We start from the raw sequence: 27,991 nt of genomic DNA on the forward strand, positions 1-27,991 counted from the left end.
TACAGAGAAAAATGACATTTATTTTAATATAATCATCACAATCATTGGTCCGTAGAAATTACACTTACACATTACGGCCCCTCACATCTGCATTGGTAGCATGATCGCGCGATAAAACATCCGTCCCTATCGCACTTACTAATAGTGCGATAGGGAGATGTTTTATCACTTTTCGCGCGATCATGCTACCCGTTCAGGCGTCTTTTCAGCGTCGACGTCCCTTATACTTATCATTTCTACATTCAACTTGTAAAGTATGGGGCCCTATTAGAGCCTGTTCACACTAGCCTCATTCCCACAGCCATTGGTCTCAGCACGTGTGTAATGAAGCCGTCCTTTACTTCAGCTTTGGATGGCCGCCACACTTGTTTCTTGGTTCTGTGTGTTGGGTTTTCCAAGAGCAGCGGCAACAGCATGAACGCTAGTATTGACTCAACTTCCTCATAATGTTCATCATCTAAAAAAATAAGACGTTACTTCAATATTACGTTATTTAAATATAACTTTACTAGCGACCCGCCCCGGCTTTGCACGGGTACTATACCTACATATAAACCATCCTCTTGAATCACTCTATCTATTAAAAAAAACCGCATCAAAATCGGTTGCAAAGTTTTAAAGATTTAAGCATACAAAGGGACATATGAACAGAAAAAGCGTTTTTGTTTTATACTATGTAGTGATGATGTAGTGATAACCGTAATTTGAATTAAGTCGAACATTTTATTACCTATTAGAAACTATATAACAAATTGTAAGTAATTTACGTTTTTATATCTAAGACACTAATCATAAAACCTAGGTTTACTTACTTTTGTTTAGAAGCTGTAGTTGTTCCAGTATTTCTTTTACTTCAGTAACTTGGGTTTTAGATAGAGCCACCTTGAATATATTATTTTTTATTGTTGGGAATATTTCAAATAATTTATTCCCTGACAATGGGTATAAAAATTGAAAATCTTCAATAAGAAGCTCATGCCCGCGTGGCGTTTTTAACACTGGATATTTATTAATGTATGCTCCGATGGTCATTTCTGAAGTCTCTATTTCCTTCAATCTATTTTTGGAAGTTTTTTGCCACTTCTCTATCACTAAATGCCAGGGTTCTGTACAGTTTTGGAGCCACTGGATATCTTCATCTGCACCACCATCTGGAAAGATACATGGACTCATAAAAAAATCATGAAATAAAGACTTCAAAATAATTTAATTTAGTAAAATAAGTTGCAAGTTATTAATGTAATTAACTAGTGTCATGCCAAATCATGGGATTAGGTTGTCAAGCGGACCCCAGGTTCAATTGAACCGTGTCAGAAAGGTGGGCCAAACGTTAGGAGGATGATGAAACTGCAAGTTATTAAAGTTGCTAGAAAGAGGCCAAGGAAAGGCAGTCAGACAAACAACACAGTTGTCCTTTTTTCCTTTTGAGGTTTGAATACAATAGGGCACGCCACCATCGTGGCGGTAAGTCCCCTCTTTGAGGAGTGGCTCGGGAGGAGTCACGGCGCCCTCACGTACCGCATGACGCAGGTCCTCACCGGACACGGTTGTTTCGGGAGGTACCTGCACCGCATCGGTCGTGAGGAGGCGCCCGGGTGTCACCATTGTGCGGACAGCCCCGAGGACACGGTGGACCACACAGTCCAGGTGTGCCCCGCATGGGAGGGGTACCGCCGGGTCCTCGTCGAGGCTTTGGGCGGCGGCGACCTCTCGCGTCCGGCCCTGGTTCAGGCCATGGTCCGGGGCGAGAGGGAATGGGATGCCGTCGCCTCCTTCTGCGAAGCGGTCATGCTCGAGAAGGAGGAGGCGGAACGCCAGAGAGTTCGCACCTCTCATCCCGGCCGCCGCGCTGGACCAGGTAGACACCATGGGCGCCGGGTGTCGCGAGATGACTCCCGGCCACCGTAGGCGTGGGTCTGTGGGCGGTGAGTTCGGGTGGCTCATCGTCCCTCTGTCTTTCTAGACGACAGACCCGTGTCGACGGCGCGCGTTGTTCCACGCGCTCCTCAAAGAGATGTCAGCAACCCCAGCGGGGCCCAGCAGGGCCAAGGCCTGCCGGGGCTGCGGGTTGTTCGAAAGAGATACCGCGGCCCTGGTACATAAAAGGCCTATGACGGAACACGACGATTTTAGTCAGTAAAAGTCTGACACTCCCTCACCGCTGCTAACCCACAGCGGGAGGGGTCATTTGATGATTTTACGTCGCTAAAAAAAAAAAAAAAAGATTGAAAACATTTAATAACCTATTTGGGAGATGCTCTAATCCAACAGTGGGATCACATTTGGCTATTAAAAAAAATAAAAACCCAGGTAGATAACTTAAAACTTGCCTTCTTCGACGACTTCTGGCTCGTTGCTGTTATTGTTGATGTTGCTGCCATTTTTCTTTTTAATAACCTTAGTGATGGTGCAGTGTTGTTACACCACCATACCCGTATGGTGGGCTGTATCGAAGGACCGTAGCGGGTGCGGGAAAATAGCTTGGTCGGTGATTAGGCGAACCGAGACACAGTATGAGTGAAGCTAAAGGGGTTTGGTGAAAGGAAAAAGGACTTACTTGCGCTGGATGGTGGACGAGCACGTTGTCGCAGGCCTGCGATGCTGTTTCCTCTACGCGTAGGTTAAATACACTGTCACTCACGATTAGTTCTTGTGTGCCGGCTACACTAACACTGATTTTAAGCGGTTTGAGATGAAGCGGTGCGGTTATTTAATTTATTTTTACATAAAATGCGGAGCGGTGTCGCGGTGATTCGAAAAGTTTTCGGAATACAACGGCGGGAGCGTTGCGGCGCTAGTCGCGCCGAGAGTTGGTGCGCGCGGCGCATCTTCCTTCTCTTTCTGGTGTATTGTAGCGGGATAGGAGGGAAAGGGAAGGATAGCCAACTCATACTTTGCGGTTGCGGAAGTATAAAATGTTCGAAAAGATGCGTTCAGAAATTGCATTAGAAAAATATAGTTAATGAAATTAAAAATGTAAAACTTGCGCGAGCATTCTCCCCGGCTTTGAGGATATGTAATATTCTCAAAAGGAAATTAAAGAAATTGAAAGTAATTATACTGAGTAAAGTAAAGCTAATATTAAGTTTGGATTACGCGGTAATATTATTGAGATGGTAAAGGACATAGTTTGACAACAGGTCTCTTAAAAGAGCCACTGCATGTCTTCACCATGGCTACGCGGGTTGTCCCATCCTTGCCGGGAAAAACTTCGGTTATTACACCCATTGGCCAACGTAAAGGAGGAAGATCATCTTGATGTATGAGAACCACTGTACCAATTTTAATATTGTCTACAGCATTCAACCATTTTTGTCTAACTTGAAGATTATGTAAATATTCTATACGCCAGCGTTTCCAGTAGCTACAAATCATTTGGTCAAGTAATTTCTTGCGGCAAGTTAGAGACTTCGTTGTGTCGGGAACATCCACGACAGGCAAGGAAGTTAATGGAGAAGCCATTATAAAATGCGCGGGGGTAAGCGGTTCTGGATACGGATCCTCATTCAGGACACAAAGCGGTCTCGAGTTTAGAACTGCCTCAATCTCGGTGAGAACAGTCGAAAGCTCCTCATAGGTAAGAAGTTGGGAACCAATAACGCGGTATAAATGAGTTTTTATAGATTTTATATTAGATTCCCACAACCCTCCAAAGTGGGGAGCGCGGGGTGGAATCATTTTCCAGTCTATGCGGTAGCGGTCAGCAAATAATTCTTGCAATTGAGCCTTGGCTCCTACGAAATTTGTTCCGTTGTCTGAATATAGACAAGAAACTGGTCCTCTGCGGGAAATAAATCTTTTAAAAGCGGAGATAAATGTATCAGATGATAAGTCTGTGACTAATTCAATATGAACTGCCTTGGTAACAAAACAAATGAATAGGCATATGTAAGCCTTTTGACTTTTTTGACCGCGGCGTCTACATAAAGTTATTTTGATGGGACCAGCATAGTCCACACCCGTATGAACAAAAGCTTTAGTCTCTTGTACACGACAAGCGGGTAAATCAGCCATTTTTGGGCTGGAGTGAGAAGCAGAAAGTTTAAAACAGAAGTTACAAGCATGTAATCTCTTTCTTATAACACCTCTAGAAGAGAGGATCCAATATTTTTGTCGCAAAAGAGAAGTCAAAACATTTGCGCCAGTGTGGCAATGAACGCGGTGATAATAATCTATTAGAATATGTGTAAATTTATCGCCTTTTGGCAAGAGTGCGGGATGCTGAGCCTCATAGGGAAGATCAGCATTGGAAAGCCTGCCTCCGATTCTAATTATACCCTGCTCGTCTATAAAAAGGTCGAGTTTTTTAAATTGTGTGGAAAGTTTTTTATTGTTAATTTCATCGTAGATATGTTTAAAGTGATGTCGTTGAACGCAACGAATCAAATAAGTCTCAGCGGCAGCTAACTCGCGTACCGTAATAACCTTTTGTAATTTGTCATAAGGAATAAGGCGCAAAAATCTCAGAATGTATACTATTATGTGTAATATTTTATTTAGCGAGGAAATTTTTTGAGAAAGGTTATATATTAAATTGATTTCAGAAGCGGTAGTAACTAACGTTAAAGTTTTACTATTAAATTCAGGTAATTGTTCGTTGCATGAAGACACAAAAGGAGTGATAGGCCACTCAGCGGTTGGGAGCATAAGCCACTCAGGGCCATGCCACCATAAATCGTGATTTAAAATCTGTTCAGGTAGAAGACCTCGAGACAGACAATCACTAGGATTTTCTTTACCGTTAATGTGATAAAAATATTTAGGATCAAGATTTTCTTGACATTTAGCGACGCGGTTACTGACAAAAGTGTTCCATTTGTGCGGTGAGGAATGAATCCATGAAAGCGTAATAGTAGAATCAGAAAAGGCAAATATATTATTAATACCGGTACGGGAGCGGTAAGTGTCATAAACTAGTTTAATTAATTTTGACAAAAGAAGAGCGGCACATAGCTCTAGACGAGCCAGAGATACGACCTTAACAGGTGCGACTTTGGATTTAGCACACACCAAAGATACGTGTGTGTTACCATTTGTATCAGTGACATGTAAGTATATGACGCAGCCATATGCCTTCATACTGGCGTCAGCAAAACCTACTATATTAATCACGCAACCCATAGAAACGGCTACGTGACGCGGTATCTTTAGCGTAGAAAGTAAAGGCAATTGCTCACTAAATTGCTGGAAGAGATGCACGATAGAATCGGGCGGAGTCTCATCCCAATCCGTATTTAATTTCCATAATTCTTTAATAAGTAGCTTCGCGAATAAAACTACAGGAGCAACAAAACCTAGAACATCCCACAGACGAGCAACCGTGGAAAGTATGGAACGTTTAGTGCAACGTTTATCTAAGTCAGATGTGGTAAAAGTGAAACAATCTTCAGAAGGAATCCATTTGAGTCCGAGAATTTTTATATTGTCCCCATCAGAGAAGTTAATGGAAGAGCGGTTAGAATGTGGAACGGCATCAAGTAGTTCCGGAGAGTTACTTGCCCACTTCACAAGGTCAAAGCCCCCGGCCTTAAATAAGTCGATGAGTTCAGCGGAAAGAACCTTGGCTTCCTCCAGTGAAGGAATAGAATAAGCCAGGTCATCCATGTAAAGATCATGCGAAGCAACGATGGACGCGCGAGGGAAACGATGTTTTTCATCCTCTGATAGCTGGCGCACAGTGCGCATGGCTAGAAAGGGACTGGACTTCAGACCAAATGCGACGCGATTAAATTGAAACTCGCGAATAGGTTCTGCGGTATTAAAGCGAAATAATATTTTTTGGTATTTTCTATGCTCATCAATAACAGCCACTTGAAGATACATTTGTTTTAAATCAGATGTAACTGCTATAGGAAACAATCGGAAATCTAAAAGTAATAAAAATATATCAGCCTGTAAATTCGGCCCTGTATGCAACAGATCATTCAATGACACGCCATTGTGAGACTTAGCACTTGCGTCAAGGACAATGCGGACTTTTGTGGTTTGTTTATCATCTCTAATAACAGGGTGATGCGGTATATAATAACCTACTGATTTATCAGAGGAACTAGACGTAATTTCTGTTAAATAATTTTGATCGAGATATTCTTTAATTATTTTGTTATAACTATCGCGCAAAGCAGGGTCGCGAAGTTTAGTATTTTCTAAATGAATAAAGCGTCGATAAGCGACAGCATAAGAATTTCCAAGTGAATCTGGATTTTTACAAAAAGGTAACGCGGTACAATACCTACCACTAGCGTCGCGTGACACAGAAGAAGCGTACAACTGCTCACACTCAAGTTCGGCAGGGCTCATGAAAGATTTTGAAGGTACTTCTTCGATATTCCAAAATTTATGTAAAGATTCTTCTAAAGTAAGAAAACAATGAGTATTATCGATGTTTAATGCGGTAGAAAAATATGAGGCAGTATTTAATTCACTGGATGCGGGACTATAATTTTTGTTAGATAAACTAGCGGGTACCTCACCCATAAGAATGTAACCAAACACGGTTTCAATAGCGGACGGCGCGGTAGGTGAGATAATTTTGTTATTTAATAATAAATACGGAAACAGCTTTGCCCCTAGTAGCAATTCCACCTCACCAGGTATATGCCATAGTGGGTCAGCGAGCGGTAAATCGAACAAATGTTGCACTGTAGAAGTGTCAACAAAGTGAGATGGTAAGTTATCTGTTATGCAATCGACAACAAGCGCGGTAATTTTGAAAGAAACTGTTTTATCTTTCGCGGAAACAGTTATATCAACGTAACCTAAGATAGGACGCGATGAGGTTCCAACGCCCTTTATAAATGAATTTGAAAGCGGGTTAATATCTAATTGCAGTTTTTTACAACAAGCGGACGTAATTATATTATTTTGAGAAGCATTATCTATTAAACATCTGACAGAAATGTATTTATTATGTTTAGTGTCCACGTATACTTGCGCAGTCGAAAGAAGTATTGTAGAACGCGGTGTTTTACCTACGCTAGCGCATGCACATAACGCCACCTGTTGCGAGGTCGCGGAACTAGCGACAGCGGCGGCCGACTCAACCGTGGGCGCGCGAGAAGGCTGCGTTTGCGAGTTATTATTATCAAGATGTAAAAGTGAATGATGCTTCTTATTACACTGTTTACAAGTATGTATAGATTTACACTGTGAAGCAGTGTGCGTAGCACTAAGACAGTTTACACATCCCCGTTTGGTTTTAATAAAATCCAAACGCGAATTGGGTGAAAGCGATTGAAAAGATGGACAAATATAAAGTTTAAAATGATCATGTTTACTGCAATACAAACAAGACTGGTTATTATTGTCACAAGTAACGAAAGTATGTACCGTGCTAGTATCACGTGACTGAGTACGCGGCGCGGGAGAAATACTTTTATTAGGGTGATTACTCACTAGAGCGTATCGAGATGATGTTGTGCGATCTAATATTTTAACTTGCGATTTTATAAATTCAACGAAATCCGTGTAAGTAGGAATCTCCTCATCTCTCATATGCATTTCAAATAATTGTACTGTAGCAGGATCAAATTTTTTCAAAGCTAAATTTAATAAATAAAATCTTTTAGGTCTTTGATCTGTAATTGTTCTAAAGCTGAAACTGACGCGTGAAAACTTTCTATTAAATTATTCAATGAAATAGAATTGTTAATGGCGGGTTTAATATTGAAAATATTAGAAAGATAATGCGAACCAAGTGCCCGTTTATCTTGGTATTTTTTTACTAAACTGTCCCAAATAGCTGAGTAATTTTCTCCGCACGGAATAATTCCGGCGGTAATTTGTAAAGCGTTGCCTTTGAGACTACCTACTAAATATTGAACTCGTTGGGAATCTGTAAGATTAGAGTTATTGTGGATATTTGATTTAAATGATTCATAGAAAACCGGCCAGTTATTTATTTTACCATCAAAGGAAGGAATGTGAATCGGTGGTAGTTTGACTACACCTTTATTTTGCGCGGCGCTCTCGTGCGACGTTGAGCTTGTCGACGATTTTGAACGATAAGTAATGATAAGAGAACGAACTCGTTCTACCCGAGTGTAAACACCGTCGAATGAGATGAGGCTACTATATTCGACTGTATGATCAGGATTTAATTGTAAAAGGTATGCGTTTAGTTTATCAAGGTTGGAACTAAATTCCTGGCGGATTACAGAAAGAATCTCCGTGTCTGCCATGAATGTCTCCGCAGAACGAAGCTCCATATTAGTTATATTTATTTTCTTAGAAGATTCATACAATGAAGTTAAGCGTTCGTAAATAGCATTGTTTTTAGCTTGCAGTATTTTAACTTTTATTTTGATATCCTCCATGTTGGTAGGTAGGAAGGAATAGTAAGAAAAGATGGCGTGTAAAATAGGTATTTAGCTGTTGACTAAACAAAAGAATGCGGTTGAAATATAAGTTTGTACTTATGTTAACTGAAGGAATTTACTAATATTAGTGGTATTTACCTATGCTATTACAATGCAGTAGGTATTAAGTTGATACAGTAGTTCTCAGTCAAACAAGTAGGTAAGTACCTAGCGGGAATGTTCGAGAATGCACGCGTACAATATGACGATTTTACGAAATTAGGTATTTAGACCTAAAGCCCAGGTAAAAGACCTATAGAATGCGGGAAAATAATGAGAAAAGATCACTGATTCTTGGGATCCGGGTCGATTTGGACCAGAAAAAATGATGGTGCAGTGTTGTTACACCACCATACCCGTATGGTGGGCTGTATCGAAGGACCGTAGCGGGTGCGGGAAAATAGCTTGGTCGGTGATTAGGCGAACCGAGACACAGTATGAGTGAAGCTAAAGGGGTTTGGTGAAAGGAAAAAGGACTTACTTGCGCTGGATGGTGGACGAGCACGTTGTCGCAGGCCTGCGATGCTGTTTCCTCTACGCGTAGGTTAAATACACTGTCACTCACGATTAGTTCTTGTGTGCCGGCTACACTAACACTGATTTTAAGCGGTTTGAGATGAAGCGGTGCGGTTATTTAATTTATTTTTACATAAAATGCGGAGCGGTGTCGCGGTGATTCGAAAAGTTTTCGGAATACAACGGCGGGAGCGTTGCGGCGCTAGTCGCGCCGAGAGTTGGTGCGCGCGGCGCATCTTCCTTCTCTTTCTGGTGTATTGTAGCGGGATAGGAGGGAAAGGGAAGGATAGCCAACTCATACTTTGCGGTTGCGGAAGTATAAAATGTTCGAAAAGATGCGTTCAGAAATTGCATTAGAAACAATATAGTTAATGAAATTAAAAATGTAAAACTTGCGCGAGCATTCTCCCCGGCTTTGAGGATATGTAATATTCTCAAAAGGAAATTAAAGAAATTGAAAGTAATTATACTGAGTAAAGTAAAGCTAATATTAAGTTTGGATTACGCGGTAATATTATTGAGATGGTAAAGGACATAGTTTGACAACAGGTCTCTTAAAAGAGCCACTGCATGTCTTCACCATGGCTACGCGGGTTGTCCCATCCTTGCCGGGAAAAACTTCGGTTATTACACCCATTGGCCAACGTAAAGGAGGAAGATCATCTTGATGTATGAGAACCACTGTACCAATTTTAATATTGTCTACAGCATTCAACCATTTTTGTCTAACTTGAAGATTATGTAAATATTCTATACGCCAGCGTTTCCAGTAGCTACAAATCATTTGGTCAAGTAATTTCTTGCGGCAAGTTAGAGACTTCGTTGTGTCGGGAACATCCACGACAGGCAAGGAAGTTAATGGAGAAGCCATTATAAAATGCGCGGGGGTAAGCGGTTCTGGATACGGATCCTCATTCAGGACACAAAGCGGTCTCGAGTTTAGAACTGCCTCAATCTCGGTGAGAACAGTCGAAAGCTCCTCATAGGTAAGAAGTTGGGAACCAATAACGCGGTATAAATGAGTTTTTATAGATTTTATATTAGATTCCCACAACCCTCCAAAGTGGGGAGCGCGGGGTGGAATCATTTTCCAGTCTATGCGGTAGCGGTCAGCAAATAATTCTTGCAATTGAGCCTTGGCTCCTACGAAATTTGTTCCGTTGTCTGAATATAGACAAGAAACTGGTCCTCTGCGGGAAATAAATCTTTTAAAAGCGGAGATAAATGTATCAGATGATAAGTCTGTGACTAATTCAATATGAACTGCCTTGGTAACAAAACAAATGAATAGGCATATGTAAGCCTTTTGACTTTTTTGACCGCGGCGTCTACATAAAGTTATTTTGATGGGACCAGCATAGTCCACACCCGTATGAACAAAAGCTTTAGTCTCTTGTACACGACAAGCGGGTAAATCAGCCATTTTTGGGCTGGAGTGAGAAGCAGAAAGTTTAAAACAGAAGTTACAAGCATGTAATCTCTTTCTTATAACACCTCTAGAAGAGAGGATCCAATATTTTTGTCGCAAAAGAGAAGTCAAAACATTTGCGCCAGTGTGGCAATGAACGCGGTGATAATAATCTATTAGAATATGTGTAAATTTATCGCCTTTTGGCAAGAGTGCGGGATGCTGAGCCTCATAGGGAAGATCAGCATTGGAAAGCCTGCCTCCGATTCTAATTATACCCTGCTCGTCTATAAAAAGGTCGAGTTTTTTAAATTGTGTGGAAAGTTTTTTATTGTTAATTTCATCGTAGATATGTTTAAAGTGATGTCGTTGAACGCAACGAATCAAATAAGTCTCAGCGGCAGCTAACTCGCGTACCGTAATAACCTTTTGTAATTTGTCATAAGGAATAAGGCGCAAAAATCTCAGAATGTATACTATTATGTGTAATATTTTATTTAGCGAGGAAATTTTTTGAGAAAGGTTATATATTAAATTGATTTCAGAAGCGGTAGTAACTAACGTTAAAGTTTTACTATTAAATTCAGGTAATTGTTCGTTGCATGAAGACACAAAAGGAGTGATAGGCCACTCAGCGGTTGGGAGCATAAGCCACTCAGGGCCATGCCACCATAAATCGTGATTTAAAATCTGTTCAGGTAGAAGACCTCGAGACAGACAATCACTAGGATTTTCTTTACCGTTAATGTGATAAAAATATTTAGGATCAAGATTTTCTTGACATTTAGCGACGCGGTTACTGACAAAAGTGTTCCATTTGTGCGGTGAGGAATGAATCCATGAAAGCGTAATAGTAGAATCAGAAAAGGCAAATATATTATTAATACCGGTACGGGAGCGGTAAGTGTCATAAACTAGTTTAATTAATTTTGACAAAAGAAGAGCGGCACATAGCTCTAGACGAGCCAGAGATACGACCTTAACAGGTGCGACTTTGGATTTAGCACACACCAAAGATACGTGTGTGTTACCATTTGTATCAGTGACATGTAAGTATATGACGCAGCCATATGCCTTCATACTGGCGTCAGCAAAACCTACTATATTAATCACGCAACCCATAGAAACGGCTACGTGACGCGGTATCTTTAGCGTAGAAAGTAAAGGCAATTGCTCACTAAATTGCTGGAAGAGATGCACGATAGAATCGGGCGGAGTCTCATCCCAATCCGTATTTAATTTCCATAATTCTTTAATAAGTAGCTTCGCGAATAAAACTACAGGAGCAACAAAACCTAGAACATCCCACAGACGAGCAACCGTGGAAAGTATGGAACGTTTAGTGCAACGTTTATCTAAGTCAGATGTGGTAAAAGTGAAACAATCTTCAGAAGGAATCCATTTGAGTCCGAGAATTTTTATATTGTCCCCATCAGAGAAGTTAATGGAAGAGCGGTTAGAATGTGGAACGGCATCAAGTAGTTCCGGAGAGTTACTTGCCCACTTCACAAGGTCAAAGCCCCCGGCCTTAAATAAGTCGATGAGTTCAGCGGAAAGAACCTTGGCTTCCTCCAGTGAAGGAATAGAATAAGCCAGGTCATCCATGTAAAGATCATGCGAAGCAACGATGGACGCGCGAGGGAAACGATGTTTTTCATCCTCTGATAGCTGGCGCACAGTGCGCATGGCTAGAAAGGGACTGGACTTCAGACCAAATGCGACGCGATTAAATTGAAACTCGCGAATAGGTTCTGCGGTATTAAAGCGAAATAATATTTTTTGGTATTTTCTATGCTCATCAATAACAGCCACTTGAAGATACATTTGTTTTAAATCAGATGTAACTGCTATAGGAAACAATCGGAAATCTAAAAGTAATAAAAATATATCAGCCTGTAAATTCGGCCCTGTATGCAACAGATCATTCAATGACACGCCATTGTGAGACTTAGCACTTGCGTCAAGGACAATGCGGACTTTTGTGGTTTGTTTATCATCTCTAATAACAGGGTGATGCGGTATATAATAACCTACTGATTTATCAGAGGAACTAGACGTAATTTCTGTTAAATAATTTTGATCGAGATATTCTTTAATTATTTTGTTATAACTATCGCGCAAAGCAGGGTCGCGAAGTTTAGTATTTTCTAAATGAATAAAACGTCGATAAGCGACAGCATAAGAATTTCCAAGTGAATCTGGATTTTTACAAAAAGGTAACGCGGTACAATACCTACCACTAGCGTCGCGTGACACAGAAGAAGCGTACAACTGCTCACACTCAAGTTCGGCAGGGCTCATGAAAGATTTTGAAGGTACTTCTTCGATATTCCAAAATTTATGTAAAGATTCTTCTAAAGTAAGAAAACAATGAGTATTATCGATGTTTAATGCGGTAGAAAAATATGAGGCAGTATTTAATTCACTGGATGCGGGACTATAATTTTTGTTAGATAAACTAGCGGGTACCTCACCCATAAGAATGTAACCAAACACGGTTTCAATAGCGGACGGCGCGGTAGGTGAGATAATTTTGTTATTTAATAATAAATACGGAAACAGCTTTGCCCCTAGTAGCAATTCCACCTCACCAGGTATATGCCATAGTGGGTCAGCGAGCGGTAAATCGAACAAATGTTGCACTGTAGAAGTGTCAACAAAGTGAGATGGTAAGTTATCTGTTATGCAATCGACAACAAGCGCGGTAATTTTGAAAGAAACTGTTTTATCTTTCGCGGAAACAGTTATATCAACGTAACCTAAGATAGGACGCGATGAGGTTCCAACGCCCTTTATAAATGAATTTGAAAGCGGGTTAATATCTAATTGCAGTTTTTTACAACAAGCGGACGTAATTATATTATTTTGAGAAGCATTATCTATTAAACATCTGACAGAAATGTATTTATTATGTTTAGTGTCCACGTATACTTGCGCAGTCGAAAGAAGTATTGTAGAACGCGGTGTTTTACCTACGCTAGCGCATGCACATAACGCCACCTGTTGCGAGGTCGCGGAACTAGCGACAGCGGCGGCCGACTCAACCGTGGGCGCGCGAGAAGGCTGCGTTTGCGAGTTATTATTATCAAGATGTAAAAGTGAATGATGCTTCTTATTACACTGTTTACAAGTATGTATAGATTTACACTGTGAAGCAGTGTGCGTAGCACTAAGACAGTTTACACATCCCCGTTTGGTTTTAATAAAATCCAAACGCGAATTGGGTGAAAGCGATTGAAAAGATGGACAAATATAAAGTTTAAAATGATCATGTTTACTGCAATACAAACAAGACTGGTTATTATTGTCACAAGTAACGAAAGTATGTACCGTGCTAGTATCACGTGACTGAGTACGCGGCGCGGGAGAAATACTTTTATTAGGGTGATTACTCACTAGAGCGTATCGAGATGATGTTGTGCGATCTAATATTTTAACTTGCGATTTTATAAATTCAACGAAATCCGTGTAAGTAGGAATCTCCTCATCTCTCATATGCATTTCAAATAATTGTACTGTAGCAGGATCAAATTTTTTCAAAGCTAAATTTAATAAATAAAATCTTTTAGGTCTTTGATCTGTAATTGTTCTAAAGCTGAAACTGACGCGTGAAAACTTTCTATTAAATTATTCAATGAAATAGAATTGTTAATGGCGGGTTTAATATTGAAAATATTAGAAAGATAATGCGAACCAAGTGCCCGTTTATCTTGGTATTTTTTTACTAAACTGTCCCAAATAGCTGAGTAATTTTCTCCGCACGGAATAATTCCGGCGGTAATTTGTAAAGCGTTGCCTTTGAGACTACCTACTAAATATTGAACTCGTTGGGAATCTGTAAGATTAGAGTTATTGTGGATATTTGATTTAAATGATTCATAGAAAACCGGCCAGTTATTTATTTTACCATCAAAGGAAGGAATGTGAATCGGTGGTAGTTTGACTACACCTTTATTTTGCGCGGCGCTCTCGTGCGACGTTGAGCTTGTCGACGATTTTGAACGATAAGTAATGATAAGAGAACGAACTCGTTCTACCCGAGTGTAAACACCGTCGAATGAGATGAGGCTACTATATTCGACTGTATGATCAGGATTTAATTGTAAAAGGTATGCGTTTAGTTTATCAAGGTTGGAACTAAATTCCTGGCGGATTACAGAAAGAATCTCCGTGTCTGCCATGAATGTCTCCGCAGAACGAAGCTCCATATTAGTTATATTTATTTTCTTAGAAGATTCATACAATGAAGTTAAGCGTTCGTAAATAGCATTGTTTTTAGCTTGCAGTATTTTAACTTTTATTTTGATATCCTCCATGTTGGTAGGTAGGAAGGAATAGTAAGAAAAGATGGCGTGTAAAATAGGTATTTAGCTGTTGACTAAACAAAAGAATGCGGTTGAAATATAAGTTTGTACTTATGTTAACTGAAGGAATTTACTAATATTAGTGGTATTTACCTATGCTATTACAATGCAGTAGGTATTAAGTTGATACAGTAGTTCTCAGTCAAACAAGTAGGTAAGTACCTAGCGGGAATGTTCGAGAATGCACGCGTACAATATGACGATTTTACGAAATTAGGTATTTAGACCTAAAGCCCAGGTAAAAGACCTATAGAATGCGGGAAAATAATGAGAAAAGATCACTGATTCTTGGGATCCGGGTCGATTTGGACCAGAAAAAATGATGGTGCAGTGTTGTTACACCACCATACCCGTATGGTGGGCTGTATCGAAGGACCGTAGCGGGTGCGGGAAAATAGCTTGGTCGGTGATTAGGCGAACCGAGACACAGTATGAGTGAAGCTAAAGGGGTTTGGTGAAAGGAAAAAGGACTTACTTGCGCTGGATGGTGGACGAGCACGTTGTCGCAGGCCTGCGATGCTGTTTCCTCTACGCGTAGGTTAAATACACTGTCACTCACGATTAGTTCTTGTGTGCCGGCTACACTAACACTGATTTTAAGCGGTTTGAGATGAAGCGGTGCGGTTATTTAATTTATTTTTACATAAAATGCGGAGCGGTGTCGCGGTGATTCGAAAAGTTTTCGGAATACAACGGCGGGAGCGTTGCGGCGCTAGTCGCGCCGAGAGTTGGTGCGCGCGGCGCATCTTCCTTCTCTTTCTGGTGTATTGTAGCGGGATAGGAGGGAAAGGGAAGGATAGCCAACTCATACTTTGCGGTTGCGGAAGTATAAAATGTTCGAAAAGATGCGTTCAGAAATTGCATTAGAAACAATATAGTTAATGAAATTAAAAATGTAAAACTTGCGCGAGCATTCTCCCCGGCTTTGAGGATATGTAATATTCTCAAAAGGAAATTAAAGAAATTGAAAGTAATTATACTGAGTAAAGTAAAGCTAATATTAAGTTTGGATTACGCGGTAATATTATTGAGATGGTAAAGGACATAGTTTGACAACAGGTCTCTTAAAAGAGCCACTGCATGTCTTCACCATGGCTACGCGGGTTGTCCCATCCTTGCCGGGAAAAACTTCGGTTATTACACCCATTGGCCAACGTAAAGGAGGAAGATCATCTTGATGTATGAGAACCACTGTACCAATTTTAATATTGTCTACAGCATTCAACCATTTTTGTCTAACTTGAAGATTATGTAAATATTCTATACGCCAGCGTTTCCAGTAGCTACAAATCATTTGGTCAAGTAATTTCTTGCGGCAAGTTAGAGACTTCGTTGTGTCGGGAACATCCACGACAGGCAAGGAAGTTAATGGAGAAGCCATTATAAAATGCGCGGGGGTAAGCGGTTCTGGATACGGATCCTCATTCAGGACACAAAGCGGTCTCGAGTTTAGAACTGCCTCAATCTCGGTGAGAACAGTCGAAAGCTCCTCATAGGTAAGAAGTTGGGAACCAATAACGCGGTATAAATGAGTTTTTATAGATTTTATATTAGATTCCCACAACCCTCCAAAGTGGGGAGCGCGGGGTGGAATCATTTTCCAGTCTATGCGGTAGCGGTCAGCAAATAATTCTTGCAATCGAGCCTTGGCTCCTACGAAATTTGTTCCGTTGTCTGAATATAGACAAGAAACTGGTCCTCTGCGGGAAATAAATCTTTTAAAAGCGGAGATAAATGTATCAGATGATAAGTCTGTGACTAATTCAATATGAACTGCCTTGGTAACAAAACAAATGAATAGGCATATGTAAGCCTTTTGACTTTTTTGACCGCGGCGTCTACATAAAGTTATTTTGATGGGACCAGCATAGTCCACACCCGTATGAACAAAAGCTTTAGTCTCTTGTACACGACAAGCGGGTAAATCAGCCATTTTTGGGCTGGAGTGAGAAGCAGAAAGTTTAAAACAGAAGTTACAAGCATGTAATCTCTTTCTTATAACACCTCTAGAAGAGAGGATCCAATATTTTTGTCGCAAAAGAGAAGTCAAAACATTTGCGCCAGTGTGGCAATGAACGCGGTGATAATAATCTATTAGAATATGTGTAAATTTATCGCCTTTTGGCAAGAGTGCGGGATGCTGAGCCTCATAGGGAAGATCAGCATTGGAAAGCCTGCCTCCGATTCTAATTATACCCTGCTCGTCTATAAAAAGGTCGAGTTTTTTAAATTGTGTGGAAAGTTTTTTATTGTTAATTTCATCGTAGATATGTTTAAAGTGATGTCGTTGAACGCAACGAATCAAATAAGTCTCAGCGGCAGCTAACTCGCGTACCGTAATAACCTTTTGTAATTTGTCATAAGGAATAAGGCGCAAAAATCTCAGAATGTATACTATTATGTGTAATATTTTATTTAGCGAGGAAATTTTTTGAGAAAGGTTATATATTAAATTGATTTCAGAAGCGGTAGTAACTAACGTTAAAGTTTTACTATTAAATTCAGGTAATTGTTCGTTGCATGAAGACACAAAAGGAGTGATAGGCCACTCAGCGGTTGGGAGCATAAGCCACTCAGGGCCATGCCACCATAAATCGTGATTTAAAATCTGTTCAGGTAGAAGACCTCGAGACAGACAATCACTAGGATTTTCTTTACCGTTAATGTGATAAAAATATTTAGGATCAAGATTTTCTTGACATTTAGCGACGCGGTTACTGACAAAAGTGTTCCATTTGTGCGGTGAGGAATGAATCCATGAAAGCGTAATAGTAGAATCAGAAAAGGCAAATATATTATTAATACCGGTACGGGAGCGGTAAGTGTCATAAACTAGTTTAATTAATTTTGACAAAAGAAGAGCGGCACATAGCTCTAGACGAGCCAGAGATACGACCTTAACAGGTGCGACTTTGGATTTAGCACACACCAAAGATACGTGTGTGTTACCATTTGTATCAGTGACATGTAAGTATATGACGCAGCCATATGCCTTCATACTGGCGTCAGCAAAACCTACTATATTAATCACGCAACCCATAGAAACGGCTACGTGACGCGGTATCTTTAGCGTAGAAAGTAAAGGCAATTGCTCACTAAATTGCTGGAAGAGATGCACGATAGAATCGGGCGGAGTCTCATCCCAATCCGTATTTAATTTCCATAATTCTTTAATAAGTAGCTTCGCGAATAAAACTACAGGAGCAACAAAACCTAGAACATCCCACAGACGAGCAACCGTGGAAAGTATGGAACGTTTAGTGCAACGTTTATCTAAGTCAGATGTGGTAAAAGTGAAACAATCTTCAGAAGGAATCCATTTGAGTCCGAGAATTTTTATATTGTCCCCATCAGAGAAGTTAATGGAAGAGCGGTTAGAATGTGGAACGGCATCAAGTAGTTCCGGAGAGTTACTTGCCCACTTCACAAGGTCAAAGCCCCCGGCCTTAAATAAGTCGATGAGTTCAGCGGAAAGAACCTTGGCTTCCTCCAGTGAAGGAATAGAATAAGCCAGGTCATCCATGTAAAGATCATGCGAAGCAACGATGGACGCGCGAGGGAAACGATGTTTTTCATCCTCTGATAGCTGGCGCACAGTGCGCATGGCTAGAAAGGGACTGGACTTCAGACCAAATGCGACGCGATTAAATTGAAACTCGCGAATAGGTTCTGCGGTATTAAAGCGAAATAATATTTTTTGGTATTTTCTATGCTCATCAATAACAGCCACTTGAAGATACATTTGTTTTAAATCAGATGTAACTGCTATAGGAAACAATCGGAAATCTAAAAGTAATAAAAATATATCAGCCTGTAAATTCGGCCCTGTATGCAACAGATCATTCAATGACACGCCATTGTGAGACTTAGCACTTGCGTCAAGGACAATGCGGACTTTTGTGGTTTGTTTATCATCTCTAATAACAGGGTGATGCGGTATATAATAACCTACTGATTTATCAGAGGAACTAGACGTAATTTCTGTTAAATAATTTTGATCGAGATATTCTTTAATTATTTTGTTATAACTATCGCGCAAAGCAGGGTCGCGAAGTTTAGTATTTTCTAAATGAATAAAGCGTCGATAAGCGACAGCATAAGAATTTCCAAGTGAATCTGGATTTTTACAAAAAGGTAACGCGGTACAATACCTACCACTAGCGTCGCGTGACACAGAAGAAGCGTACAACTGCTCACACTCAAGTTCGGCAGGGCTCATGAAAGATTTTGAAGGTACTTCTTCGATATTCCAAAATTTATGTAAAGATTCTTCTAAAGTAAGAAAACAATGAGTATTATCGATGTTTAATGCGGTAGAAAAATATGAGGCAGTATTTAATTCACTGGATGCGGGACTATAATTTTTGTTAGATAAACTAGCGGGTACCTCACCCATAAGAATGTAACCAAACACGGTTTCAATAGCGGACGGCGCGGTAGGTGAGATAATTTTGTTATTTAATAATAAATACGGAAACAGCTTTGCCCCTAGTAGCAATTCCACCTCACCAGGTATATGCCATAGTGGGTCAGCGAGCGGTAAATCGAACAAATGTTGCACTGTAGAAGTGTCAACAAAGTGAGATGGTAAGTTATCTGTTATGCAATCGACAACAAGCGCGGTAATTTTGAAAGAAACTGTTTTATCTTTCGCGGAAACAGTTATATCAACGTAACCTAAGATAGGACGCGATGAGGTTCCAACGCCCTTTATAAATGAATTTGAAAGCGGGTTAATATCTAATTGCAGTTTTTTACAACAAGCGGACGTAATTATATTATTTTGAGAAGCATTATCTATTAAACATCTGACAGAAATGTATTTATTATGTTTAGTGTCCACGTATACTTGCGCAGTCGAAAGAAGTATTGTAGAACGCGGTGTTTTACCTACGCTAGCGCATGCACATAACGCCACCTGTTGCGAGGTCGCGGAACTAGCGACAGCGGCGGCCGACTCAACCGTGGGCGCGCGAGAAGGCTGCGTTTGCGAGTTATTATTATCAAGATGTAAAAGTGAATGATGCTTCTTATTACACTGTTTACAAGTATGTATAGATTTACACTGTGAAGCAGTGTGCGTAGCACTAAGACAGTTTACACATCCCCGTTTGGTTTTAATAAAATCCAAACGCGAATTGGGTGAAAGCGATTGAAAAGATGGACAAATATAAAGTTTAAAATGATCATGTTTACTGCAATACAAACAAGACTGGTTATTATTGTCACAAGTAACGAAAGTATGTACCGTGCTAGTATCACGTGACTGAGTACGCGGCGCGGGAGAAATACTTTTATTAGGGTGATTACTCACTAGAGCGTATCGAGATGATGTTGTGCGATCTAATATTTTAACTTGCGATTTTATAAATTCAACGAAATCCGTGTAAGTAGGAATCTCCTCATCTCTCATATGCATTTCAAATAATTGTACTGTAGCAGGATCAAATTTTTTCAAAGCTAAATTTAATAAATAAAATCTTTTAGGTCTTTGATCTGTAATTGTTCTAAAGCTGAAACTGACGCGTGAAAACTTTCTATTAAATTATTCAATGAAATAGAATTGTTAATGGCGGGTTTAATATTGAAAATATTAGAAAGATAATGCGAACCAAGTGCCCGTTTATCTTGGTATTTTTTTACTAAACTGTCCCAAATAGCTGAGTAATTTTCTCCGCACGGAATAATTCCGGCGGTAATTTGTAAAGCGTTGCCTTTGAGACTACCTACTAAATATTGAACTCGTTGGGAATCTGTAAGATTAGAGTTATTGTGGATATTTGATTTAAATGATTCATAGAAAACCGGCCAGTTATTTATTTTACCATCAAAGGAAGGAATGTGAATCGGTGGTAGTTTGACTACACCTTTATTTTGCGCGGCGCTCTCGTGCGACGTTGAGCTTGTCGACGATTTTGAACGATAAGTAATGATAAGAGAACGAACTCGTTCTACCCGAGTGTAAACACCGTCGAATGAGATGAGGCTACTATATTCGACTGTATGATCAGGATTTAATTGTAAAAGGTATGCGTTTAGTTTATCAAGGTTGGAACTAAATTCCTGGCGGATTACAGAAAGAATCTCCGTGTCTGCCATGAATGTCTCCGCAGAACGAAGCTCCATATTAGTTATATTTATTTTCTTAGAAGATTCATACAATGAAGTTAAGCGTTCGTAAATAGCATTGTTTTTAGCTTGCAGTATTTTAACTTTTATTTTGATATCCTCCATGTTGGTAGGTAGGAAGGAATAGTAAGAAAAGATGGCGTGTAAAATAGGTATTTAGCTGTTGACTAAACAAAAGAATGCGGTTGAAATATAAGTTTGTACTTATGTTAACTGAAGGAATTTACTAATATTAGTGGTATTTACCTATGCTATTACAATGCAGTAGGTATTAAGTTGATACAGTAGTTCTCAGTCAAACAAGTAGGTAAGTACCTAGCGGGAATGTTCGAGAATGCACGCGTACAATATGACGATTTTACGAAATTAGGTATTTAGACCTAAAGCCCAGGTAAAAGACCTATAGAATGCGGGAAAATAATGAGAAAAGATCACTGATTCTTGGGATCCGGGTCGATTTGGACCAGAAAAAATGATGGTGCAGTGTTGTTACACCACCATACCCGTATGGTGGGCTGTATCGAAGGACCGTAGCGGGTGCGGGAAAATAGCTTGGTCGGTGATTAGGCGAACCGAGACACAGTATGAGTGAAGCTAAAGGGGTTTGGTGAAAGGAAAAAGGACTTACTTGCGCTGGATGGTGGACGAGCACGTTGTCGCAGGCCTGCGATGCTGTTTCCTCTACGCGTAGGTTAAATACACTGTCACTCACGATTAGTTCTTGTGTGCCGGCTACACTAACACTGATTTTAAGCGGTTTGAGATGAAGCGGTGCGGTTATTTAATTTATTTTTACATAAAATGCGGAGCGGTGTCGCGGTGATTCGAAAAGTTTTCGGAATACAACGGCGGGAGCGTTGCGGCGCTAGTCGCGCCGAGAGTTGGTGCGCGCGGCGCATCTTCCTTCTCTTTCTGGTGTATTGTAGCGGGATAGGAGGGAAAGGGAAGGATAGCCAACTCATACTTTGCGGTTGCGGAAGTATAAAATGTTCGAAAAGATGCGTTCAGAAATTGCATTAGAAACAATATAGTTAATGAAATTAAAAATGTAAAACTTGCGCGAGCACTTAGCCTCCCTTAATTCGCGGCGCCTGTTTTGTAGACAGTCATATAATTTGCCTTTTGCACATCTTTTTATTTTAAGTTTAGTATCATTAATGTATGGAATAAAGTAAGTACTTATATTTTCCTTTTTGAATACTTCAGTTATGTCTTGTGCTTTTGTAAGAAGTAGAGAACTGTCTATTCTTTTATTTGGGTCTGATTGCATTAGGTCTTTTATTATTATATTGCAAACTTTTCTTCGCCCATTATTTGATAATTTGCCTTGTTCTGAATATAAATTTAGCAGGCCTTGTCCTTCATTCGATTTTAAGAGTAGATTTTTCAACGGCTGAAATACACAAAAATAAAATTAATTATTAAAATAATTGAGTAGGTTATTATGATATAATATTGTCTTCGGTTAGCGCGATAGTTACTCATGAAATAAAACTATAGAAACGGATTATTATGATAGTTTTTTAAAAGCATATATTTAATTTAGTTCTAACATTTTTTATGTTTTATTTTGAGGTCAAATATTAGGTCTCTACCTATGAAATTGGTGTTTTGTATGAAGAATTTTAAGAAAATTGATTTCTCCATACAAATATTTTTTGGAATATTTTAAAAACCTGTAATCCAAATGAAATAAAGTTTTCAAGGTAAACGCAAGCAATATCCACGCATAAATTGAGGTATCAAAATTTTATCTAACATAAAATGTAGATGTAGAATTTAAAAAAAAGTGGGCCGGCCGATGGGTGCATCAAAGTGGTCTGAAGTGTATATAGAAAATTAAAAAAATACTTAAATTAATTTGACTGTTGGTACACAAATTTGTAGCAAACATAGTCTTTATTTAAAAAATAAGGATACCGGTGTTTAAAAAAAGATTAAGTCATACTAGAAGCCAAATAGTTGTAATGAAAAACACCAATTTCATAGGTAAGGACCTAATAGTTAAATTATCAGTATTCATCTTACCGGACATTCATCTTCATTACAAATGGTCATATCCAGATCCACACTAGAGCAAGCCTCCTCATTCTCACCAATGGTAGGAGGTATAATGGAATTGGAATCATTTAGTTGGGTAGAGGTATTATTCTTGTTCAAAGGGGCTATAAATTCACTCACACTCTTTATTTGTTTGTGTTTGGGATTAAGCATATCTACAAAAACTGTAGGGGGCTGCAAAATAAAATAAAATTACCTACTATTTAAATAGGTACTACATATATATAGGTATAAGAATTAACAGCCTCCATAGCCTATTTGAAGCTGGAGGTCCCAGGTTCGAATCCTGGTACAGGCATTTATTTGTGTGTTTATAACAAATATTTGTTCCCGAGTTATGGCCATGTATGTATATAAGTATTCACCTATATAATATCTATTATATATATTGTAGTCTGGTACCCACAACACAAACCTTACCTATCTAATGTGCTTTCTGTGGGGCTAAGTCGATTTGTCTAAGATTGTCTTATAAATAAATAAATAAATATTGGGGGACATCTTACACAGATCAACCCAGCCCCAAACTAAGCAAAGCTTGTACTATGGGTACTAGGCGACGATATACATACTTATATACATAGAAAACATCCATGACTCAGGAACAAATATCCGTGTTCATCACACAAATAAATGCCCTTACCGGGATTCGAACCCGGGACCATCGGCTCAGTAAGCAGGGTCACTACTGACTGAGCCAGACCGGTCGTTGAATAATATTTATTATTTACTTGTATGTCTCTACCAGACCTCGGGACTATAGAGTCCCGGATTTTTGGGAGGCGAACGTGGGGCCGAAGCCAACACGCTGAAGCCCTTTTGAGACAACTTTAATGAAATGGTGACACAAAACCGACGATTATCCCTGTATACACTATAGAAATGTACCCAAGGACAGTCCCCGGTTCTGTGCTAAACTATTGCTAACTATGGATGAAAACTACTTGGGCTATTGTGATGGGATGCTAGTGGACTAGGAATGGGGAAACTACGGGAACTATGGCACCTGCCGATAACAATGTAATAAATACACGTAAAAATGGCAGGTGGAGACTCGCCAACTCACTTACTGGGCCCCCGGGAATCAGTCGCTAAATCGCAACAAGGGGGCAACAGGTACATGAGCGGCTGAAGGGTGAGGATACCTCGGCGGACTTTAAACGCAGATCACGCGCTCCCTGTGGGTCCAGCATCACCGGCCCACTCGCCACTTACCACGAGGCACCTACCCTCCGAGTGGGCTGTTAACCCTGCTCTAGCGACTCCACTCTGACCGGCCGATGAAGGCAAGCCAAGAGGCGGGAGACCTATCCCCCGTCATGCTTCACTCCGGCAGGCCGGAGATGGGGGACAGTATACTCTCCCTGGAGCACTCGGATATATAGCCCCGCGGGGTCGCTACTCCCCGTCATCCGCCTCAGATGCCCTGCGGGGCTTATTTACTTTATTATTACGTATAGATGCCTACTCATAAATACAAATCAAATGAGCCTAAACTTGAAGGGTTTACTAGTAACCGTTGAAGAGATTAACCCTCCATCTCCTAACATCATCAGATCAGCTCGATAAAACCAAATTGTTGTATTGTTATTAATACATTTGTACATTTTTTAATCAATAGGACAATATAACAGATTAGGTACTATCAGCTGCAAAATTGCATGGCGAATTTATTAATGAATTCATTCATAATTTCTCCATGCAATTTTGCAGCTGATAGTACATTACATTACATACATATAGTATAGTTTCAGGTGAAGCCAATAAAAACATGTTAAAAAAATAGAAGCTACTTACAGAGCTGCAGCTGCTGAATTCTGGGCATTCTGGGTTTGTTATTTTGATCCAGTTATCTAAATTTTTTAAGAATTTGGCCCGATCCCCAATGGACGGGATTAGTTCCTTGGCGAGACCTCTGTCTATCATTGACAGGGTTGATATTGTTATATCATTTACTGAAAAATCATAAAAAAACATAATTGTATAACTTACACAAGAAAGTCCCAACGCCTAAGGCATAATTTTCTGGTCTAGGGGAATCGAATACTTGGCTTGGGAACCTAGATTGTATAAAACAAGCCTATTGACTAGTTATCCTTTTCGCATGTTTTGAAGCTGAGCTGACTCTGGGTGTCCTGTGTGCCAAACCCATTAAGTTTAAGATGAGATGACTGTGTATCAACTAATTTTATCGCGTAAGTATATAATGAAATTCCATGAATAACTTTAAGACTTTTTGTTGTAAACTTATAAAGTCATTATATAGTTACACCACTTACTTGTTTAAATTGAATAATAGCTTATCTATACATATAATAAATCTGTAAAAAAACTGTGTCTGTACATTGAATATATTAAAAAAATAATAATTGGGTGGGGTTTAGAAACAGTAATGGAGCACAAATCCAAAAAAAAAATTCTGTCTGTATGTCTGTATGTCTGCATGTCTGTATGTCTGTATGTCTGTTTGTTTGTACACGCTAATCTTCCGAACTACTGAACGGATTTCAATGATTTTTTCTTTGTTGTATCAGTATTAAGCCTGGTCAACATATAGGCTATAATTTATCTTCGAAACTTGAAGACCTGATGCAGAACTCCAACAGACCAACAAAACTATAAGACATACAAAAATGGTGCCATGGCAAAAATTGTTTCATGTGATGAGCATTTTTAGCTGAGATAATAAATTTGAAGATCTGGAACACCTGATGTGGAACCCCAAGGGCCCAGCTTCTCTGTACCATATACAGGTATGATGTTTTAGCAAAAGTTGTTCAATTTGATAAGCACTTTCTATTGACTTATACACATTGAAGATCTAAAACACCTGATGTGGAACTCCAGGGGCCCAGCTAGACTATAGCATATGAAGATATGACGTTTTAGCAAAAGTGGTTCAATCTGATAAGCACTCTCTATTGACGTATAAACAACGAAGATCTGGAACACCTGATGTGGAACTTCAAGAGCAATACTACACTTGAAATGTATAGAAATGAATGTTATGAAATAGGTATGGCGAATCAAAAAAAAGTAATTAGTCCGTCTTTTAGATAACCCTTAAATAATGGACACGTATTTTTCTTTTCTCTCTCTCACAAACAAATAATAACGAAGATACAACACGCTTGAATTTTGTGTTAAGTCACTGCTTAGTACAAATTTTACATACCTAGACGTGGCGTCACGAGCCCCCACTCTCCGACTTTGTTGCGTTATATCTCATTATTATTTTGTATGTCTCTTCCAGACCTCGGGATTACAGAGTTCCGAATTTTTGGGAGGCAAACGTGGGGCCGAAGCCAACACGCTGAAGCCCTTTTGAGACAACTTTAATGAAATGGTGACACAAAACCGACGATTATCCCTTTATGCACTATAGAAATGAACCCAAGGACAATCCCCGGTGGACGTCGTTAAAAAAAGACAATCCCCGGTTCTGTGCTAAACTATTGCTAACTATGGAGGAAAAGTACTTGGGCTATTGTGATGGGATGTTAGTAGATGACAATGTATTAGGTACATGTAAAAATGGCAGGTGGAGACTTGCCACCTCACTTACTGGGCCCCCGGGAACCAGTCACTGAATAGCAACAAGAGGGCAACAGGTACATGAGCGGCTGTAGGGTGAGGATACCTCGGTGGGCTTTAAACGATGATTACGCGCTCCCTGTGCTTACCATGAGGCACCTACCCTCCGAGCAGGGCTACTAATCCTGCTCTAGCGACTCCACTCTGGACGGCCAAGCCAAGCCAGAGGCGTGAGACCTACCCCCGTCATAGTTCACTCCGACCGGCCGGAGATGGGGGACAGTATACTCTCCCTGGAGAACTCAGTATATATAGCCCCGCGGGGTCGCTACTCCCCGTCATCAGCCTCAGATGTCCTGCGGTGCCTGTATCTCATTATTATTGTCGTTATTATCTCAAGAGCCTTTGTCCCAATTATGTTAGGGTCGACTTCCAGTCACGATGCAACTGAGTACCAGTGTTTTACAAGGAGCGACTGCCTATCTGACCTCCACAACCCGGTTACCCGCTCAACCCAACACCCCTCGGTAAGACTTACTGGCTTCTGACTACCCATAACGACTGCCAAGAATGTTCAATGACAGCCGGAACCTACAGTTTAACATCCCCTCCAAATAACGGTCATTGGTATCCAAAATATACGTAGAAAGTACATACGAACTTAGAAAAGTTGCATTGGCAGGCACTTGCCAGACCTGGAATCAAAGCCGCACGCTCATACTTGAGAGATTGGTTCTCTACCCACTAAACCACCACGACTTCCACTAAGTCACCACGACTTTGTCATCTATTTAATGTTTTTTTACGTAATAATACGTGTACCTAATATTTTTGCCACTCACAACTTAAATGCGGACTAATTAGAATCACCACTTTTATCCCTATGGTCACGTCTATTGCGGTTCAGTTCTCAGTGTTTTGTTTAGTCTGCTGTGCTTTTGCCGTTAAAGTACAAAAGTTAAATATATGAAACGTTTCTAATGGTTATGCGTATTCCGTTGTTTCCAAGTCAACGGGCCCTTAAAATTAAATATCAGACTATTCAGATCTTTGATTTTGCTGACCCCGTAGTCGCTGGCATAAGGGACAGGATCCGCGTACGAAGTCGCGGGCAGAAGCTAGTATAGAATATACTTGTATAAATTGAATATGAATACTACAACAATAAGAAGACCTACATCAGCCATTATGCGAATACAAGAACGCCAACACTCTTACTGCGTGGCCAAAAACAGCCGGAACAACAATCGATCAAATCGCTTATTTAAATAAAATAGAATACTTTAATGCGAACCAAGCGAACCATGGTAAATGTACAGTTGTTACAATAAAATTCATAGAACACATGGCATCCTGATACTAAGACAATGGTACAACTTACCTTGAAAAGTATGAATATATTGGGGTAAACCCCACTGCTTTAATAACTGAGGGACGTCTTGGTCAATGTCATCATCCATCTCGTCACTGGTTTTGTAATAATAACCCAAAAAGGCGAAAAACACTTCAAATTCAATCTGCAATACTGCGCTCGCTCGCTGGTCAAAAACAATGGCCGCCAAGCCGGACGCCGGCTCGGGTGCGGGTGGCGGTGGCGGGGCGGGATGCGAGCGCGCGAGTTT

The 27,991-nt window shown here is 40.0% G+C and overlaps 1 protein-coding gene across 1 annotated transcript; it reads right to left on the reverse strand.

The window, feature by feature from the left end:
• Nucleotides 1-27,923, reverse strand: LOC124641245. Its single transcript, XM_047179286.1, has 7 exons — nt 27,751-27,923; nt 24,633-24,790; nt 22,803-23,009; nt 21,842-22,167; nt 2,331-2,398; nt 813-1,151; nt 1-457 (listed from the first exon to the last, which is right to left on the reverse strand). Exons 1-7 carry the CDS (start codon nt 27,827-27,829, stop codon nt 279-281), a joined length of 1,356 nt encoding a protein of 451 aa, XP_047035242.1. The 5' UTR covers nt 27,830-27,923; the 3' UTR covers nt 1-278.
• Nucleotides 27,924-27,991: the final 68 nt, after the last annotated feature.

Source organism: Helicoverpa zea, chromosome 22 (genome assembly GCF_022581195.2).
Source record: "Helicoverpa zea isolate HzStark_Cry1AcR chromosome 22, ilHelZeax1.1, whole genome shotgun sequence".
Taxonomy (NCBI): Eukaryota; Metazoa; Arthropoda; class Insecta; order Lepidoptera; family Noctuidae; genus Helicoverpa; species Helicoverpa zea.